Source organism: Nilaparvata lugens, chromosome 11 (genome assembly GCF_014356525.2).
Source record: "Nilaparvata lugens isolate BPH chromosome 11, ASM1435652v1, whole genome shotgun sequence".
Classification (NCBI taxonomy): Eukaryota; Metazoa; Arthropoda; class Insecta; order Hemiptera; family Delphacidae; genus Nilaparvata; species Nilaparvata lugens.
The window spans coordinates 41,769,314-41,790,842 of NC_052514.1; the positions used below are offsets into that span (position 1 = coordinate 41,769,314).

The 21,529-nt window shown below is 32.6% G+C and overlaps 1 protein-coding gene across 1 annotated transcript; it reads left to right on the forward strand.

Moving 5' to 3' along the window:
* The first annotated feature begins 7,195 nt into the window (after positions 1 to 7,195).
* LOC111059458 (keratin-associated protein 5-2) lies at positions 7,196 to 20,177 on the forward strand. The gene is made up of 4 exons (XM_039437310.1): positions 7,196 to 7,349; positions 9,317 to 9,560; positions 13,309 to 13,361; positions 19,360 to 20,177. Exons 1-4 carry the CDS (start codon positions 7,296 to 7,298, stop codon positions 19,807 to 19,809), a joined length of 801 nt encoding a protein of 266 aa, XP_039293244.1. The 5' UTR covers positions 7,196 to 7,295; the 3' UTR covers positions 19,810 to 20,177.
* The last annotated feature ends 1,352 nt before the right edge of the window (positions 20,178 to 21,529 follow it).

Consider the following 21,529-nt stretch of genomic DNA (forward strand, 5'->3'; position numbering starts at 1 on the left):
CGAGCTCGCTTCGCTCGCCTGCATGTAGACCTTAGCGGAACCTCTGTACCGAACTCTGGACCCCCGACTGGATTGTCCAAAAATGCGATCAGTGGGCTCGCTTCGCTCGCCTGAATGTAGACCTCAGCGGAACCTCTGTACCGAATTTGAACGTATTATATCAATTTGATCTCGAAAAACACCTGTTACCATATCGGCGTATCTTTGGCGAACAAAATTCTTCCACCTCAGCTAAACCTGTGTACTGATTTTTTAAAAATATATTTCCATAAATTATTGAAAAAGGTGAGGAAACGCAGAAAAGCTGAGAAAACGCTAATTTTTGGCGTATCTTTGGCGTTATTTAAAATTCCTCCTAACACAACATTATCGCACCCCAGCTGAGCATTTAAATTTGAACATTTTGAGCTAGTAGGGGGCGGAGCCCCCTGGCTAGACGGATATGGCAAACGAAGCGAGCCTGACGACTAGTATTATATAAATGACAAAGCCTGTTGATTGAACTCTGTACTTGATGGCCAATAAAGTATTCTGATCAACCCAAATGCTAATCGAGTCCCATTTAATGAGAATATAAAGCAAAATACTGTAGTAGAGAGAATTAGTTGGGATATATTTCCCTATGTTCCCTCTATGGTTATCTGACAATAACAAAACTAATTTATTTATTACATTCCATAATCACAATATAAAATATTAATAATTGGGAGAGAATCAACAGGATAAACCCAAACTGTTTCTCTCCCTAATTTTGATAAAAATGGCCCAAATGAGGTAATTAAACACTTTTGTGAAGATCACTAAAATTTATAGTCCAAATATACATTATACTAAGACTTTATATTTGTTTCTGGGTTGATCAGAAAGATGGAACAAATGATTATTACACTTGGAAATGCATTAATGAATTAAAATATATTAAATAACTTGATAAATTTGAAGTACTGATGAATCTATAAATTGATGTACCGTATTGATAAATTTGTTATACTGTATCCTTCTACAAAATTTCACAAATATAAGTAGCTTACTGTATCACAATACAGTTATTCTTCGATAGAGTTACCGACTTTTGAAACTGTAAATTTTATTTCTTCTTCGAGTTTGATGAACAATGTGTAGGCCTGCCATTCAAACATAATTTTTTACTATAGTTGGAACTTCTCAACACTCGAAACTTAAAATAGCTGGTTTTCAGTTTTCACAGAGATCATTTCTTGTTTCATTGTCTGCTGAATTCATTACATAATCATTCAAATACAAATTCTTTATTGAGCAGAACAGGCATATAAGCAGATAGTATACAAAAATTTGTTGATCGCCAATATTGAGTTTAGTATTTATAAAATAATTGAAATAAAAGCATCAAGGCTACTAATTACGTGTATTTTATGAGTAGCCTATACGGTTCACTTACACTTGTACAATGTTTCACTTATATTCTATTCATCTCTACCTTCACTTTATTATTAAATGATATTATCGGTTGATCATTGAAAATTCAGATTCGGATTCAGATTCCTTCATTCATGTGTTTAACAAAACGATTCAGCTTTAAAATTGAGAGTGAGTGTAAAATACCATAATGAATCATATAAACTCATAGACTGAAGAGTTCTACAAAATATGGAGCAAATTATAAAATATTATAGAAGAGTGAACAACTTATTTATAATAGATCATTTTTTAAATTGACAGTCAATAAACATCAGCTTCAGTATTTTATAGAATTCTTTGCAAATAAAATCCCAATTCATTTTATTACCAGTCCTTTCTCAAAAAAAAAAAAAAACTGAAAAATTAAATTGATAAATGGGTGAGAGCAAACATCTATTTCGATATTACTTGATTACCGTACTTTTTGTTGTCAATGTTCTTTCTATTCTTATTCTATTCCTGTTAATTTTGTTAAATATAGCAGCTTAACTTTTTCAACTTGTACTCTTTTGTTCTTGTACATGTACATAATATTATTTAATTACTTTTCAATATTGAACTCACTACTTGCGCTCAAGTGTTACTCTTGCCAGTAGAGCCAAAATTTTATTATTATTAGTAATAGATCCCTAATTTTTATGTGTATATTTTAGTCAAGTGCATATATTTACTTTGTGTAGAGCTTTTTCGATTTTGTTTTTGGCAAATGAATTCATTCATTCAATCATTCAAGATATGTTTTGAAATACGGTATGCTAAACTTGAGGGATAACTGTAATGTTTCCACATGAAACGGTTGAGTTTAGAAATTTAGTCCAATATTTTTGAGAATTTAGAGTGTCTGATGAAGTTTTTCTTCAGATGAATCCTGAATGAGATAAAACTAATTATCACTTGCCATTAAATTCTTATTCACTGCCAAACAAAATTACTTCTATTGTTCAAATGAGTTGGTCATTATTTGTAGCCATGAAGCTTATCAAATAATGTAAGGTACATTGAAATAAATCGTTGAATGAATTGCAATCTGATGGATTTGAAATTCTACCACCTTATCATTAAATTTTCAATATAGGACCATATTATCAATCAAACAATATAGGACTCAGAAATACACCAATAGTTGATTGAATGATCACCGCGTTTCCAGTGGGATGAATACAAGTAAGAGTAAGTAAGTAATTAATAAGAAGTTTTGTTTGATTGATTAAATCAACTCGAAGATTGATTCAAATTCCTTGCATCAAATTATAATTCAAAAAGGGATAAAATCAAATTCCTTGAATCAATCACAGCCTAAATTACAAATTACATTTATAATTTAGACTCATTACATGTAAATCCTTTTTTTCACAGGTGCTCTTAAAAATAGCTACAGAATAAAACGTCTGACAAAATTAATACCAATCTCTAGTAATAGTTCGGTAGGGTAGCAATATTTGAGAATAAATGAATAAATAATATTTGTTTTTGTTCCAGAGCCTTAGCTAATTCAATTATTGAATCGTACCATACATCTAGATAAATGAAACAGTAACAATGGAAAATTACTTAAAAACAATAAATCTACTCATTTTCAAAAATAGATAAATCAATAAGCTCTCCACTAATTTGTCTTATTCAACTGCATGTATAATGAGCTATTCTTACCAATTATTTCAACATTATCGTATACTTCATTACATAGAGGCTATGTACTGTATAGGCAGAGATTATAGAACTAGATACAGTAAATAGAACTTCCAATTCTATTTTCTCTTTGTATTCTCTCTGGAGCCTGCTCCATGATTTCCAGATTTGATTCTATTTTAATCAGAACAACATTGAAATAAAGAAGCAAGTGAATAATACACTTCATTATTTATTTGATGAAGTGAACAATACAGTAGTCGGGAATGAAAAAACAGGCTATTGACCAAAACTTCTTCAATTTTCTAATTTTGTCTTAAATATTGTCGAAATATTATGGAAACATTGAATAAGTTACCTCCTGAATAAAAAAATAACAATTTAACATGAAAACATTTATTATCAATTGAGATGAAATGTGAGTGAGGTTGTCATATCAAAATAAAATAAAAACACACAATATATTGTCAAATTCTACAATTTTGTGTGGTACAGGGAACATTTTGTTTCGTGACTCAGTGAACTTTTTATAAATTAAGTGAATAGTTCCACTAATTTATCTGTTTATAAAGTACCTAAGTTTTATAATAATTATAGAAGAGGTGACATCCAATAGTTAATTCAACCAAGAAATAAATTAATCAATGATTAGAAAATAACTTTATTCAATGTTCATCCAAGATCATCATATGATCTTTAAATCATGGATGAATACGAGAATTCAAGATCATTTAATCATATTCTGTAGGAAAGCATCCACATTTTCTCGATAGCAGAGTTTTTAACAGTCTAATGTCTAGTTCAATAATGAGTACAACACTATTTCACAAAATACCGACTATGCACTTATTTCGCTATCACAGCGCAATTTGAATGAATGTTTCTGTTAGATTATTGTTTTGAATAGAGTTTTTTTTTGCTTTGCTTTCTAAATCAACGAGTTATTGTGGATCGTTGACCTAGTTTGAGACGAAGGTTTGGTTTAGGAAAACTATATCAATATATTTTTGCTAGAGATACTGGTTGGTGAGAACTATTGTATTGCAGTCTGAATTGCAAGCTGAATTCGATTAGACACGAATAAGATATTAGACAGACAAAAGTTAGGTATGAGTACTGAAAATACTACATTAGTTTGTAGTAGTATAGGCTATAAAGAAACAAAAAATGAAAAGTACCCAAGTAAGATTTTTTTAAATTCATACTCACAACATATTTCAATATCAACTACTTGGATTCTAATTAATTATTCCTTGAGTACCCATAGCCATAAAGGTAGTACCATATAGGCTACGAGGAGTGTCACAATACTGGTTTTTACTACAGTTACCATATTATCCAAAATTCAAATATTTGGCGGCGGGAAAAAATCCAATACCCATACTGTGGCCATAGGCCTACTGTAGTTTGTACTAGTATTATAGGCTACATAATTATAAATCAGAGTAGTGTCACAGTAGTATCCCACTAGTATTACATAATTATGTCTAGTAAGAGAATAGTACTGGTATAAGACTTGATAATTATTTATTTGACTTGAGAATGACTTAATGAATTGAAACATATTTTTTATTTTTCAATAAAAATTGAAAAAGTTGTTCTTTCTAGTAAAATAACTGACGTTTCAACGTTGATCTCGCTATAGTTGATTTTTTAAAACTGATGTTAATTATGTGGTTTGGTATATAATTTTTAAGATAGTCTATACCGTATCTAGTATGTAAGCATTTACTAAATAGTGAATATATATGAAGAAGCCTTTAGTCATAATAATAATAATAATAATATCGTGTGACCTGTCTGGCTCAGGTCTGGTGTCAGAGTTTTCAGGTCGCAACTGATCAATTTCAGGGCCTCTGACATGACCTAACGACTGCTTTTTAGGCAGCCTTTAGTCAATCTATGGTAGTACTCACTCCTAGATCTGAAATTAAACTTAGTAATATTTCACTTTTTGTGTAGTTGAGAAGTTGATATTGTGGTAATTATTCATATTGAATGAGAAAGACTAAGAAATTGTCAAAAAACCACTGATTTATCAGAGATTGACAATGGTGTAATAACCGAAACCGGTCTTTCTAATTATTGTAAATCAGTGGTTTTTTGACAATTTCTTAGTCTTTTCCATTCAATTAGTAATATTTGGATATACATTTTTGATAGGAGTTAACCAGCTTTCAAATGAACTGTTTTTCTGCTATTTTTCAAACGTGGAATTTTATAACTTCACACTCTCTTTCTAATACTCTCCAATTTAGAACCTACATAATAATTATTCACTCCTAGATTTTGAATTATTTTTTAATTAATTTCCATTTTTTTTTAATTTAAAGATTTTCAATTTAGTACCTACATATTATATCCTTCTAGATTCCTTTTTGAATTTAATATTTGTTTTTCTTTTCAATTTAAGGATTTTAAATCTTTTTCAATCTTCAATTTTTTAATCATCCAATATATCTGTTTGAATGTTTGGAGTATATAATCATAGAAAAACTTAATACTAATGAAAGTATATTAATTCTATCAATTTCTAATAATGAAGTGGAATACATTCTGTGAGTTGGAAAAGTATAGTAATAGTTTTAGTATGCTTTCAACGTAGGCCTATCTCAGGATAAAGAATTTGGGAAAATAATTTAAATTGAAAATTCAGCTCATGCTTGAATAAGTTTTATTTAGAATTGTATTCGATTCATAAAATTTCTAATATTGATTGCTTCAAGAATTCTTTTACAATTATTTAAAAACGGGTTTTCCGTGGACTTCCCAATGCGTTCTATACTTTCCAATGCAGAGTGAGTGATCAATAAATTTTACTTTGAAATCCAAGTCAAACAATTAATAAAATTTAAGTCACTTTGGATCAATTAAATTGAAGATTTTTGAGAATTTTAAGAATTGAGATTGCTTGTGAATTCAATATTCCATTGAATTGATTTGAATTATATTGACAGAGTTTGTGAATGAATACCGGTAGATAAAAGTAGAGAACAATACTTCATTACTTCTCTAATAAAAACGGATTCCCACATATCAGTAACCGGAACAGTGGGAATATAATTTACATTAGTTTTAATAGGACTATTCACACTCTGCCCGACCGAGCGAGTATGAATAGTCCCAGTAGAACATATAGGAATAATATAATTACTGTAACGGATACGTTCACTGATACTGAAATGTGTAATTCCGCCTAAACAATGTGAGGCATTGTAAATACCGATATAATGAGGTCAACGTTATAATAGCAGTAGAGAAAGATAGGAGAAAAGCTTTACGGTACCGATTCTCTGCCTTGACACTGCCTTCTAGAGGATAGCTGACATCGGCCGATATACCGGTATATCGCATGTAATATCAACTGTTCATTCTTGAAGATGATTATTAATTATATTATTAATTATTATCAAAATTTGGGAGTGTAATAGTTTTGGGCTAAGCCTGTTGTTCCTACCCAATCATATTTGAATTATTTGTAATATTGTATCCACGAATAATAAATTAATAAATATTTGATTCGTAAAGAAGATATATTTTCCAATGATCTAATAATACATTTTCAAACTCATTGATAATGAATATTTTGATAAATAATTATGTTTATATAGGCTATTGTTTTAAGGAGATCTTGCAAAATTGCGGAGCTAGAATCCTGTCTACATTCTCAAAACACGATCTTGCAACGTTGCAGAGCAAGACGAGGATAGCGCTATCTGCTTTGTCGAATGATAGACAAAGATAGCAACACTAATGTTAAACAAATACTGCCATTATAACGTGGACCTCACTGTATGTGAATATGCACCTTGAATATAATAATATGAGACATTGTAAACCTGAGGACCTGTTGATACAAACTATTTATACCAGTTTTTACCGGAAACTGAGATAGTTATCTCGAAAAATCACAAAAAAATCACCAATTCACCAACTTTCAGAAATTTACAGGAAATACTATAATAATCAAATCTTGGTTGAGAACTTACTGCTTTGTGGAAATGAAGGTGACAATAATTAAAAATTTGATAAAACTCCCAAAACAATAGTGTGTTGACCGGAGGTTGCAATGATAGCCTTCTTTGGTAAATAACAGTGGTTTTACAGTATTTTAGAGAGATACAGGAACTGAGATTATGTCCTTTTTTGTTGGAAATTAGTATATATATGCATTCGATTCCCCAAAAGTCACAATTGAATCGACCAGTCGAAACAATAATTTCAAAAAAATGGCTTCTAAGACAATCATTGTTGCTTTCCTTGCCCTTGTGGCCATCATTGAAGTAAGTACATTTTTCAGATATTTTTTAAATTCCATGCTTGAATAACGTTCAAATTATTGTCAATTGATACATTTCAAAAAAAAATTATAGTAATACACCTACAGCATACTCATGTCTATAATACGTTTATTTTTTATTAGTTTTGATATTACAATTTGAGAGATTAATTTTTCCATGTAAAAAATAGAATAAGAGGCAGTATGAATTTGTTCACATAATTCTGCTTGACAGCTTTAACATTCAAATTTTTGCGATCGATACATTGCATAGATACATATTTATTGTAGCCTACTCATGTCCAGATGAAAAATGTAAACATAGTCCTACTGATGTTCCTTCTACAAAAGCTGGATTAAAATACAGAATAAATAAATATGTTCACATAATTCTGCTAGAACAGTAAAATTCATAAAGGATAGCAGATATGTCACTTTTAGTTATTAGAATTTATTATATGTCCCACTCACTACAGTCTAATCGTGTCCATAATAACGTGTTCTTTATTAGTGCAATACGAAAATTTGACAGATTATTTTTTCCAAATACGAAAACTGAAATAAATATTATGTTTTCATAAATCTACTAGAACATCAAATTTTACTATTGCTACAAAGGTGTCATGGTATGGCGAGGTCTCAAAAATATTTATTAAATCTAATGCACCATCAAACCAATAAAAGAGTTTTAGACAATTAGATAACTGTCCTAGAAACGAGCTTCAAGTGTATACTTTTGAACTAATTTTGAGTGTTACCAAAGGCTATGCGGTATTTATTCATTTATCCATCTGTGTATACAATCACAAATCATGAAAATATGATTGGGGAAGAATAACAGGCATTGCCCAAAACTATTCTATTTCCAGATTTTAATACTGAATAACATGCTAAAAAAATAGGTTGAAAGTTCAAGTTCAATTTTCGGCTAAAATATATATGAGCTGAAAATTTTTAATTTAGAAGGATTAAAACTGCTGGATAAGAAAGCTGGATAAAGACAGAAGATATCATACCTGAAATATTTTAATTTGATGTACATATACTGTCTTCCTCAGTTCCTCTGAATTTATCATTAGTAGGGCTATACTCCCAGATTAATTTTCTCTCTCTGAGTTTAAGTTTTATTTTTTGTGTCATGTGTAGGTACTGTATGTATTGTTTTTTCAATTCTCTCTTTGCTTACAAAAGGAATTGCATATATGCTACAAATGAATTACATTATGTTACTAAATGGATTACATATGTACAGTGAATTGTAGATTAATAATTACATGAATCATCTCTTTTCCTTTTGAGTTTTTAAATTATTATGAATTCATTCTAGTTTTTCTGCTCTCTTAGTATTTCACTCTTAGTACTTCTTCTTTTCGGATTGAAATTTTTTTTTCTAGTTTTTCATACATTCCATATGTTTTTTTCTTCATTATATTTTTTCTATTTTCGACTGAATCTCAAGCCACTAATTATAGCCGACTGATTACTCGTTGCCATCGCTCAAACTACTTAGTTTTGCTGGTAACGCCAATGATAATATTATAATCGATTTTTAAATGGAAAATATTTTAATTTTAAGTTTTTGTAATGTATTGTATATGAAAATTTTTATATTTTTCACATTAATTGTAAAGTTTGTTTAATGATTTTGGCAATAAATATTTCTTTCTTTCTTTCTTTCAAAACACGGAATTATAGTCAAATTTAATATTACAGGTATAGCCTACATGAGAACATGTATACATATTATACAGTACATTATATTATTAAATGTATGATACTGCACTGTATATAGTATATTTTTCGTGTAATTTATACTGGTACAGTACATATTTATTTATACATTGCTAGTTGCTAGATACAATATATTGTGCTATACTGCACAATCATGATAATATCTGAATTCTGATATTTTTCAAAACATCATTCATTCCGAATTTCAACAGTTTTACTAAGAAACTATTTTCTTTCTAGGTGACCAACGCTTGCGGTTGTGGCTGTGGTTGTGGTTGCGACTGTTGTTGTTGCCAGCCATGTTGCTGTTGTTGCAAACCATGCTGCTGTTGTTGCAAACCATGTTGCTGTTGTTGCAAACCATGTTGCTGTTGTTGCAAACCATGTTGCTGTTGTTGCAAGCCATGTTGTTGCTGTGATTGCGGGTGCGGTTGTGATTGCGGTTGCGGCTGTGGTTGTGGCTGCGGTGGTTGCGGTTGTTGTTGCTGCTGAACAATAACACATTTGTTGTTGTGGATATACAAAATCTTAAGTTGTTGTTGCAGAACAATATCTTAAGTTGTTTGACCAACTCAAGCTGTTCTATTCCAACATCGCTTCAAAAAATAGAAAACTTTCAAAGCATATTCAACCAGCAGAAATTAATTCCAATATCATTGAGCTGCAACAATAACTCATGTTGTTCTACTTCAACATTCCTTCAAGATAGAGGAACCTTTGAAATATTTTTTTTCAAAATCAACAGCAAAATATCAAATATAAATTTCAAATATCACAACATCCTCAGATAATATTCAATTCCCTTGGAATCAGATCAAATCTAATTCAATCAGTAGTTCATGTGATTGTCTTCGAGCCAGTAACACTTTCATTTATTCGAAATAAATAAAGCAATATAAAATATAAATCTTGTGTTTTTTATTGTAGCATAAGCCTATCATTGTCCTAAGTTATAGAGAATATTAATTTCTCTCATTTACCCACGACTATATTCATTCATTTATTCATCAATAATTTTTGGTATCACGAGAGTGTAGAGTTTTATCTTGAGTAGAATTACTATAAAGCTGGGTTTACACCAATCATTTTAGATTCTATTAGATTGAACGGAACTTGACAAACACATATGTTCGTCAGGTAACCTATAATTTTTATGCATTCATAACTCTACCTTCATTGTATTATCATCCATCCCATCATCATCACCTAGGCTTAAAATACTTCTAGAAAGTCGCCTTTGTAAAGATAAGATATGTTCAATCTAATAGAATCTATGAGGATTAAGTTAATAACATTTTGTTATTAATTTTGGTTAAAACCCAGCTTAAGTCTCCTACTCTCGTTGAAAGTTGGCTGTGATATAAAACCAGTGGAATATATTTTGTTTGAAACAATAACTTAAAAAACGCATAGAGGATTGGAAGACAATTAAATGGCTTTTCATTTGATGAGTTGGATTGGTATCTGGTAAGATCCAGTTGGATATGAAAGTTTCTGGATTTTAAAGGATCCTTTTCATAGAAATGTTTACCTTAAACAGAAAAAGTTCGAGTGATGAATGTTAGAATTTTGTTACGATACTATTTTCATATGCAATTCTATGAATTTATATTTTTGAGATCAATCACTTCCAAGCGACCCAACAATAATTATCACTATTAGTCAATGACATATTCCAATTTTGAAAGATCCTTTTCATCGATTTGAAACAAAGAAGTTCGAGTGATGGATGTTAGCCTAGAATTTTGGATCCCAGCGATACTGTCTTCGTATGCAATTTTATGAATTGATATTTTAGGTCAATTCCTACTAACCGATCCAACAATATTATCACTGTTCTTCAATGGCATGGATTTCAATTTCATAGCTTGCTGACTGGAATCACGGTATCATCACTGTTATTCAATGACTTCCAGACTGAAATATGATTTTTTTTAAGTTATCTGAGTAAGCCAAATATTTTGATGCTATAGTAAGTTATCCACGTTATAATGACAGAGGATAAAGATAGAAGAATAGCGATGCCGATTCTCTGCAGTAATTTATCATATTTATACACTGTCAAAAACATAATTGGCACCGTTGTGGACCTAGAAAAGGATAGTACCACCGGCTTTGTCGATTGATAGACAAGGATAGCAAAACCAAAGTTGATCAAATACTGTCATTATAACGTGGACCTCACTATAGTCTTATTATCATGGACAATAATGTCAGCATAATCTATTACTTATACTCAATATATTAACTAGTGAGCCCCCAGGACTAGAGAATTCGTTCATACCCATTGTACAGATTTTCAGATCCGTAACTTGTGATAATAATTATAATTCGAGTATATTATAATGTGAATTAATAGAACTCTAAAGGTGACTCATCTGTATGAGTAATAATTAGTCATTTCGTGGGAGATGATACTCCCAAGAATATCCTTTTTTGTTATTCTCATCTACAGACACTCTCACTCACTTACTTTCTCTCTCTCTCTATAATATGTAATCAATTAATTTTTGTAATCTATTTATGTAATTTTTTCTCATTGTAAAGGGTTGTGTGGTAGAGAGGACCAGGAGTCCTAACTCCACCCTGATAAAGGCAATTAATTAATCAATCAAATCTCTCTCTCACTCACTCTCTTTCCATCACACTCTACTTGACGAGAGAGAGAGAGAGAGAGTCCGAGCGCGTGAGAGTGAGAAAATGAGTTAGTGTGAGTGTGTGTGGAAGAGAGCGGAAATGATAGAGAATGCTAAAATCATGACGAAAAAGCAATAACAGCAAGCCACGCCTTCCAGCTCCCCATACTCTGATTGGTGCCTTATCATACGCCTTCTGATTGGAGCGCCTACTGGTGTAGTTTTCAATTCTGCCAGTAGATGTCTCCAGTTACTGGGTTGTACCTGTTCACCTCAAAACATTCCTGAGTCTAACTCCCGTTTGCACTTGGAGTACCTGAATTAAATCATAATCAAACTATATTATTTAGCCTCCAAGACTAGAAAAATAGCTCATGAACTATTGTGTTGACTTGAAAATCCACAACTTTAAATTAGCATAATGTGAAACAATAGAACTGTATAGTTCACTTGGGTAGATAAGTGAGAATCAAAATTCAAGACAGCTGAAATCAAGAAGTGTCGGCGCAAGAAGGACAGACAGTCTGTGTGATAACTTTCAAAATACTAGTAGTTCTGTGAACAGTAGACCTCGCGATCAGTAAGTTACATTGACCTGTTGCTATATTTTCTCAAAAATTAATAAATAATTTATCAATTTGAAATGTGTAGAAAAAATCCTAAATAAACATAGTGCTTTCTGTTCTATCGTACCGTGACGTGTCGTCCTGGAATGTGAGTGTGAGCGCTGTAATCAGGTCTGACTGCAACTGTCTACAGCGTTGATGGAAAGATACATTTTCAAGATGCTCGATGTTTATGAACGGGTAGTATTATAGTCAACTGTCTACTAACGTTGATGGAAAGATACATTTTCAAGATGTTCGATGTTTTTGAACGGGTAGTATTGTAGTCCACTAGACAGCTGATTTATGATGAATAATTCTATAGTCAGATTTTTACTCTAATATTGGCGTTTGAGGGAGGCTCTTTTTTCCTTTTATATTATCCTTGGAATGCAAAATTTCCAAAAACCTTGTATATACGTCGACGCGCAATTTAAAATGGAACATACCTGTCAAATTTCATGAAAATCTATTACCGCGTTTCGCCGTAAATGCGCAACATAAAAACATATAAACATTTGAACATTGAGAGAAATGCCAAACCGTCGACTCGAATCTTAGACCTCACTTCGCTCGGTCAACAATCGGCAGTCAGTTGGATGATAATTTTGTTTTCTTATGCACTTTCAATGTTATCCTGTTACATCCTCAAACAAAAAGAATGAAGAAGAGACTCAATTTCGATCACCAACGAACTCGATCTGTATAATGGTTCGAACAATATGTGTTGAAAATTAAAAGTTGATTGATGTTTGATGAAACCAATCATAAGTAATCGCTAAACTCACAAACGGACAATGACTCGATGCTCTAGTCATCAGGAAGAATTCACTGCGCTCGTTAACTATTATTTTATTGAATCACTTATTCCTATTAAAATAGCTATATTCTTGACTGAGAAAAACTCACTTGATATTTTCTATCAAAAATCTGGTGTGGCGCACTCACACAACTTTCCTTGCCGTTATGAAAATTGATCAACTGCCGCTAGTGTTCCCGCGTATATCGATATCGAATCTACTATTCTACGATCTGAGACAGCTGGTGACAGGACAATAACGCTGGATACACACGAGATCTGCTATCTCTTCATAGTGAATGATTTAAGCAGGGAGTATCCCATGAGCATCAGACTAGAGGCAGGAATAACTTGATCACCAGCCGCTACGAGTATTCCAGCACGCAAAAGACATTTCTATTCATTGGTGTGAAGCTTTTTAATAATTATGCTCTCTGAACAACTTAGAGGTTTGCAAAATCTAGTTTTCAAGCGGAGGCTGAAGATATTCCTAATCAGTAACCCCATTCACACTTTCCAGGAGTTCTATGAACTGGCTAGGACTTTGTAAAATTATCAATATTATGTTGAGGTACCTACTTTAAGTAAATACTGTATCAACTACTGCTACTTTTCATTTTTGTTTTTCGTTTTTATTTGTGTGACTGCATTATATTTCAAGACCAGAATATCTTAAATTTGAATATATATATATTCAATATCTTTCTTTGTTTGTTCTTTGTTTGGACATGATATTGTAGTTCTTTTAGAATGATATTAATAATATATCATGATATTGTAGTTCTTTTAGTATAGTATCTTTCCAATCATTGTATTGTATGTGTGACATTTGCTGTACATTGTGACGGAGGTAATGCTTCTGAAGACCTCAGAAGCGGTTACAATAAAAGTTATTCTATTCTATTCTAATAGAATCAACAGTTGCCAACAGTTTGCAATTGAATAATCACATTTTCTCAAATTTCAAGCTTATTTTCAATTTTAGGTGAAAATGTTACTGGACATTAATTGAGAAGATTTTCGTGCTCAATCTGTTCCACTCGAAATTTTTCGTTTAAATTATATCTGAAATCTAAAATAAAACTCTGCATAGATGGGGCGGAGCTCCTGAAATTTTTACATATATAGGACTTGCAGCAGTTGATACAGCTTTTCAATTACTATCTCAGGTATGAATTTGATCAAAATTGTTGGAGCCGTTTTTGAGAAAATCGCGAGAAACCCTGTTTTTGACAACATTTTCGCCATTTTAGCCGCCATCTTGGATTGAATTTGATCGACATTTTTCGTGACGGATCCTTATAGTGTGAGGACCTCACGTTTCAAATCATTCCGTTAACTGGGAGATGAGATATCGTGTACACAGACGCACATACACTCATACATACACACATACAGACCAATACCCAAAAACCACTTTTTCGGACTCAGGGGACCTTGAAACGTTTAGAAATTTAGAATTGGGGTACCTTAATTTTCTTCGGAAAGCAATACTTTCCTTAACTATAGGGCAAGGAAAGTAAAAAAGACGCTGATATTCTATCTGCTGTACTATTGAAATATCTGGTTGGATCAGTTTAAGCTACAATATTCCAATACTACATTATGCCTTCTCCGTATAATTTCCCTTATCGTGATTATTGAGTCTATCTATATATAGCATAGCCTACACGATACATAGATTTATATTAGGACGAGCTCATCGTTCTTTTTCTGACAAGAAACGAAAGAGTCGGTAACTTTTGTTGTCCAAATAAACTGGATCTGTAAAAAGGTTCAAAGAACACGATTTCAAAATTTGAAGCTGATTGATCAAAGCGTCCACAAGTTATTGTAGAAAGTAGCCTACAAACAGAGAACGATTTTGGCCTTGAGCCAAAAGAAAGATCTCGCTGACGCTCGTTCAAATAAAATGTATAATATATCATACAGTATTTTCATCCACATGATAATAATATACTCGTAGATCACTCTCGAATATTCTTCCTAGACTTCCCATTACCGGTATTGATAGAATACAGCGGTCTGTTATGCTTTATCATACATCAGCGTAGGTTACTCGTATAAATTGAACTAGTGTATCAGAAAATCAGAAGAACACGTTCAATATTATTACATGTTTTCGAAATTAATTACAATATTATTACATAATTATTCTTTATGCTAATTCAATAATACACTACCATTATCCTACTTTATCTTAATAATAGGTCACATATAAGTGACCTATAATAACAAGTACCCTTATAACTAAGGATAATCCTTATAACTGATTCTTGTGACTTATAGCTAAAACTTTAAGCTGTAACAAGAATAAATAATCGTTGATACCCGAAAATGATCTGGGGAAGTGAGTTTCACGTTATATTGTACTATTTGATTAACATTGGTGTTGCTATCCTAGTCTATCATTCGACAAAGCAGATAGCGCTATCCTCTTCTTGCTTTGGAATGTTGCAAAATAAATCGTGTTTTGACAATGTAGAGATATAATTGTTGAGAAAAATATACTCAATCACTGAAAAATAAATATTTTGACGTATGAAATATCATTGATTACTTTAAACAACGTTGAACAGTAAAGTTAATTGCACATCAGATATACCGCCGTATCAGCTATCCTCTATAGAAGGCATTGCAAGGCAGAGAATCGGGAACGCAGTTCTCATACATTTCTCGACTGCCATTATAACGTGGACCTCATTATATAGAATGAACAATTTGAAGGAATAATATTACGAATAACTCAAGTTGAACTAATTAATGATTTTTGTAATTGAATTCATGAATCAATGTACTAGAATCAATGTATACCTCAGAGTATAACTCAGAGATTTTATTCATTGAGAGCTCAATTTCACTGCTCATGTTTGAAAGTATGTCATCGTCTATACACTGGAGAATGAAAGTTGATCACAGGTTTTCCAAATAAGTAGACTGGTCTACTTTTCGTTGAAATGTTTTCATAAAACAATTTTGGTGTTTGCCAATGTTATTCCTATTCTTCCATTTCAACAATAATAAGCATTGAAAATTTATATAACAACTGAATATTTTCGTTTGTGCATCAGAAAATGATTATTTCAAGATCAAGGTAGAATGTAGGCCTACTACTTTAATGTAGGCGTACTGTATTGTGATTGAAATTTTCCAACATATATGACGCTTTAATTTGTTTCAGAAAATGTTCACAAAGTGCTCCGCTTTGCGATTTGATATATTTCTTACAAGTTCATATATATTTCTTACAATGAAACATATCAGTACAGGCTACAAACCTTATATTGGGGAATCGAATTGTATTAAATTTATGAAGCTGAATTCTTAATATTATTGTTCGTTCATGCGTATCCGGTGATCTGTATGAGTAGTAGCCTAATCCACTGTGAATATTGAGAATCTATATTCAAAATTTAAGTTAATCAGCTCAATAGTTCAGACGTGATAATGCGTCATTCGTGAATGTCCTATCCCGTACTTGTAAGATATAAGCCAATTCTTTCCTTTATTATATTATAGATTATCGGATTGATACCGAAATATATGAGCTAGCAGTAATTTCCAACCCAAGACAGCCCAGAAAGCTCCTCGTATAACAAACTTTGAGTAAAAGGCTCTAAAAAGTTTTTGGTAACCTTTTATATAGCTTCAACTTCCTTCAGGTTTTTATTCAAATCTAGAATTCTACAATCTTTTTTCTGGTGATAGCGTTACTGTAGAACGTGGATTCTCCATTTTTCCACATTGTATACCACAGTACTGACTTTCAATGGAAAGTTCAATATTCATTATTGAAAATTGTGTTTCTATAAAGTGGGAGATACTGTCAACCTATTTAGGTTCGAGAGTTTCAGGTTTCTGTATGATAAGCCAGCCAAAAAATATTAATTGTTTTCGCTAAGCAACTTAACACTGCACTCTTTAACGCTCTTATCAAAACTCAGGCTACAACTATTAAGTGTGAAAATTGGTGGATTTTCTAATAGAAATTGAATAAAAGTTTGATAGGGATTTGAAGAACAATTGACTTTACAAAGAAGGTGAGTTCTATTGATTGATAGCCTATTCAAAGGAACAAGGAAGGGGGTATGCGTGAATTCGTGACTGAGATTTGTAAGATTTTATTGTTTTTTTACTATATAAATTTGTAACTTTCTGGAGTAGCCACAATTGAATCGAAGAATCGATACAATACTCTAAAAAATGGCTTCTAAGACTATTGCTGCTCTCCTTGCCCTTGTGGTTATCATTGAGGTAAGTGGAGTTTTTTGAGAGAAACGTTTTTGAGAATTATAGTAGCTACTGCTAGTTTGAGAGATAATAATAAACTCGTATGTTTCGTGTTGATAGTACTATACCATAATGAATAACTAGCAAAAAATCGAAAAACTTACTGAATTAAAGAAATAGGGAGAGAAATCTATAAATATAAAAGCGAAATGGCACTCACTCACTGATTGACTCACTCACTCGCAGAACTAAAATTCTATTGGACCAAAAACGTTCAAATTCGGTAGGTATATTCTGTTGGACCATTAGAGGCGCACTAAGAACGGATTTGGAAAAATTTCCTAAGATACGCCCAAAATCTGCGTTTTTTTAACGTTTTCTCAGCTTTATCGAGAACAAAATGAACAGAAATTGTTCAAATTGAGTAAAGAAGCTAAGCTAGGGTATAATAATGTTGTGTTGGGAGGAATTTCAAATAACGCCAAAGATACGCCCAAAATCTGCGTTTTTCCAGCGTTTCTTGCGCTTTTTCAGCCTTATCGAGAACAAATGAACAGAAATTGTTCAAATTCAGTACAGAAGCTCAGCTAGGGTGTAATAATGTTGTGTCAGAAGGAATTTGAAATAACGCCTAAGATACGCCCAGAATTGGCGGTTTTTTGCGTTTTCTCAATTCTTTCATCAAGTAATAAACAGAAAATGTTCAAATTTGGTAAACACATTATTTAGCTAGGGTCTAAAAATTTTGTGATGAGGTGACTTTAATTTTCATCAAAGATACGTCCAAAATCAGCGTTTTTCTCAACTTTTCTGCATTTTCGCAGTACTTTGACTTTCTGATGGAATGAAGCACGCTCAAATGAAAAATGCAGGCGAGCAAAGCGAGCCCGCTGATCTCTTCTTTGGACGATCCAATCGGGGGTCCAGTGGGCTCCGCCCCCTGGCGGTGAGGGATAGAGGGGATAAACCTCTATCCCCTGGCTAGACGTATATGGCGAGCAAAGCGAGCCTGACGGCTAGTAGAATTATAATATGCTTCAAATAAAATTTGGAACAACGAATATATCATATTTCAGGAAGGTCTTACAAGGCTTACAGGGATATATCTGGTTATTTGAACAGGGAACAAATAAAGACTCTGAGGGATTTCATGATACTACAGACAAACGTTTTGAAGCCATAGTGAGGTCCACATTATGACGACTCTCTTTGATCAATATTACATTGGTGTTGCTATCCTTATCTAACATTCGACAAAGCAGATAGCGCCATTCCTTTTCAATAGCGTTACTCCGTAACGATGCCATATCGTTTTCAATAATATGCGAATATAATTTATTAACAAGATAATTTATCTGAGTCATGAAAATTGAATGATTATTCCATTAAAAATATATTTTCTTGAAAAATAAAATAATATTGATTATTTCAAACCAGGATGAACAGTTAATATTACATCAGATATACTGGTATCATTTCAAGAATCAAGAATAGGGGCAGATTGGAAGAGAAGACTGAAGAGTTTAAGATGAATAGTTGGAGTGAATTTCAAGTTGACAACTATCATTTAAAGCACAGAAATGAGCGGCCAATCACGAGCAAGTTCCTTTTTTATGAAACGCCTCCAAACTTCTCCCACTCTCTCCTGATTGGTCGACAGTTCAAGTGACTGTTTTCGGATACGGCCTCTAGATAGCACCACATGCTGGGTTTATTATGATTCATTCTCTTTCTGTATTTTGTTTTTGAAATTAGTAAAGAAGATGATGAAGAAGAAGAAGAAGAAGAAGAAAAAGAAAAAGAAGAAGAAGAAGAAGAATGAGAAGAAGAAGAATGAGAAGAAGAAGAAGAAGAAGAAGACAGGAGAAGAAGAAGAAGGAGAAGAAAAGAGTGGAGAAGAAGGAGAAGAAGATATTTAAATATTTTATATATTGATCATGTCTGTGTATTATGATATATGAATTGACTGGGTAGAGCTTATTCTAAATCAATTACTACTTTTTCTACTTTCAGGCTACCAACGCCTGTCACTGTGGTTGCGGCTGTGGAGGTTGCGGTGGTTGTGGAACCTGCGGTTGCGGATGTTGTGGCTGTGGAGGTTGCGGCTGTGGAGGTTGCGGCTGTGGAGGTTGCGGTTGCGGTACCTGCTGCCAACCTTGCTGCTGTTGTTGTCAGCCATGCTGCTGCGACTGCGGTAGCTGCGGTTGCGGTTGTGGAGGTTGCGGTTGCGGTTGCGGTAACTGCGGTTGCGGTTGTGGAAACTGCGGTTGCGGTTGTGGAACCTGCGGTTGTGGAGGTTGCTGTTGCGGAAACTGCGGTCGCGGTACTTGTGGTTGTGGAGGTTGCGGTTGCGGTACTTGCGGTTGTGGTTGCTGTGATTGCGGTTGCGGTACCTGCGGTTGTGGAGGTTGCGGTTGCGGTACTTGCGGTTGTGGTTGTGGTGGATGTGGATGTTGCTGTTAATCTGAAATTGTTACCTTTCTCCTCTTTGCCTCTTCTTCATGCATGAAGAAGAAGTCAAAGAAAATTCTCTGACAAAGATTCATTCTACCAAAATATCCCCTCCACTTCAAGTTCCAGTGATAGTCCCATCAACATACTAAAAATGTTGTTACAATCTCATTTCTTCTCCAAAATATTAATTCATTCTTACCACATATTGTGTATACAAGCATATTTTATACTCGAATCTGCAGTCAATTATACCAAACAACATGAATATTATTGGTGAAACGTTTTGTGTTTTGGATTCGAAATAATGTATGTACATCAATTTGGTTCACATTTAATCAATTTAAAAATAAATAAAAAAATCTTTCAATAGCCAATAACACTGTTGTTTGATTATTTTATGTACCCTATGCCCAAATTTACATGATGGCATGTATAATTATTATTATTGTATGGTGTTTTTCATCTTGATTATAGTACAAAAATGATAATTATATATTATACTATGTCGCTACACCCACTACAGCGTTGTATATCTATCTATACGGGTGGAGTGAATGTTGAGAATATTATTTTTGTGAGAATAGTGAATGATTATTATGTTGTTCAATTAATTTGGTCAAAGAATATGTTCCAGCTCCGAATCATTGCCATAATTATCTTATGTGGTACATGAAAAAATCTGATGAACTTTCAGAATATTATACCAAACAACCATGTTGTTGATTCGTTATCAATGATACGAAAATTTATTATAGAATATAAATTATGAAGAGAAATTTTCTCAATATGAATATAATAGCCTATCATATTTTGAGATAGGATTGATCATAATTAACAAGATCAACGATTAAATGGTATTAGATCAACTGGAATGACTTGAATCATAGCTATCTACTAGAGAGTACAGTAAAAAAGGGGGAACAATGCCATCCTACAATTTCCACTGAATTCATGACGCTAATCTCACGTATGAAGTAATATCAGTTGAAAAAAGCTTGGATTGTTGGCCAACAATCTCTATCCTTAAAATGGTTCGAGTCGAGGAATAATACAGTGTTGAAAATTTGCAGTTGATTCATGAAAGCGAATTATCAAAATAAATCGTCGAACAAACGAATCGACCAATAAATAAATCGTCGAACAAACGAATCGACGAATAAATAAATCGTCAAACAAACGAACAAACGAATCGACGAATAAATAAATCGTCAAACAAACGAACAAACGAATCGACGAATAAATAAATCGTCAAACAAACTATAAATCGTCAAACAAAGGAATCGACAAATTACTCAAGCCCCCAGTCATTTATTTATTCCCAATCGAGACAACGGGTTTCCCAAATGTGTCTCCTTTACAATAAAAATTGTACAGATACAAATGAAGAAAAAGTTATCAGTAAGAGCTCACTATGCTCACTCAATCATTCCTCTCCGACCTTAATTTTCAGCAATTTCCATACTTTTATTTGTGTTCTCTAAAAAAACTAATTATCCCAAGGTTAAGATAGGCTACTGTAGCCCACATGTTTATTTGAATAGAAAATTGTGAATATAAATAAATCTATTTCATAGACAAATCTGTGAATGTATCAAGTACCTATGTATGTATATATTCATATTTTCTTATCAATTCAGGATATGGATCTATTGAAGGAAAGCATACTAGACGAAACTAGCCTCAGAATGATATTTTGGAAATCATCTTCCTGAAAAATTAAATTCATGAA

Excerpts from the sequence above, each read along its gene's own strand:
- LOC111059458 (XM_039437310.1), top strand. The coding sequence starts at position 7,296 with ATGGCTTCTAAGACAATCATTGTTGCTTTCCTTGCCCTTGTGGCCATC. Across the intron at positions 7,350-9,316 it reads CCCTTGTGGCCATCATTGAA|GTGACCAACGCTTGCGGTTG; the intron begins GTAAGTACATTT and ends TTTTCTTTCTAG. Across the intron at positions 9,561-13,308 it reads CGGTGGTTGCGGTTGTTGTT|TGTTCCCGCGTATATCGATA; the intron begins GCTGCTGAACAA and ends AACTGCCGCTAG.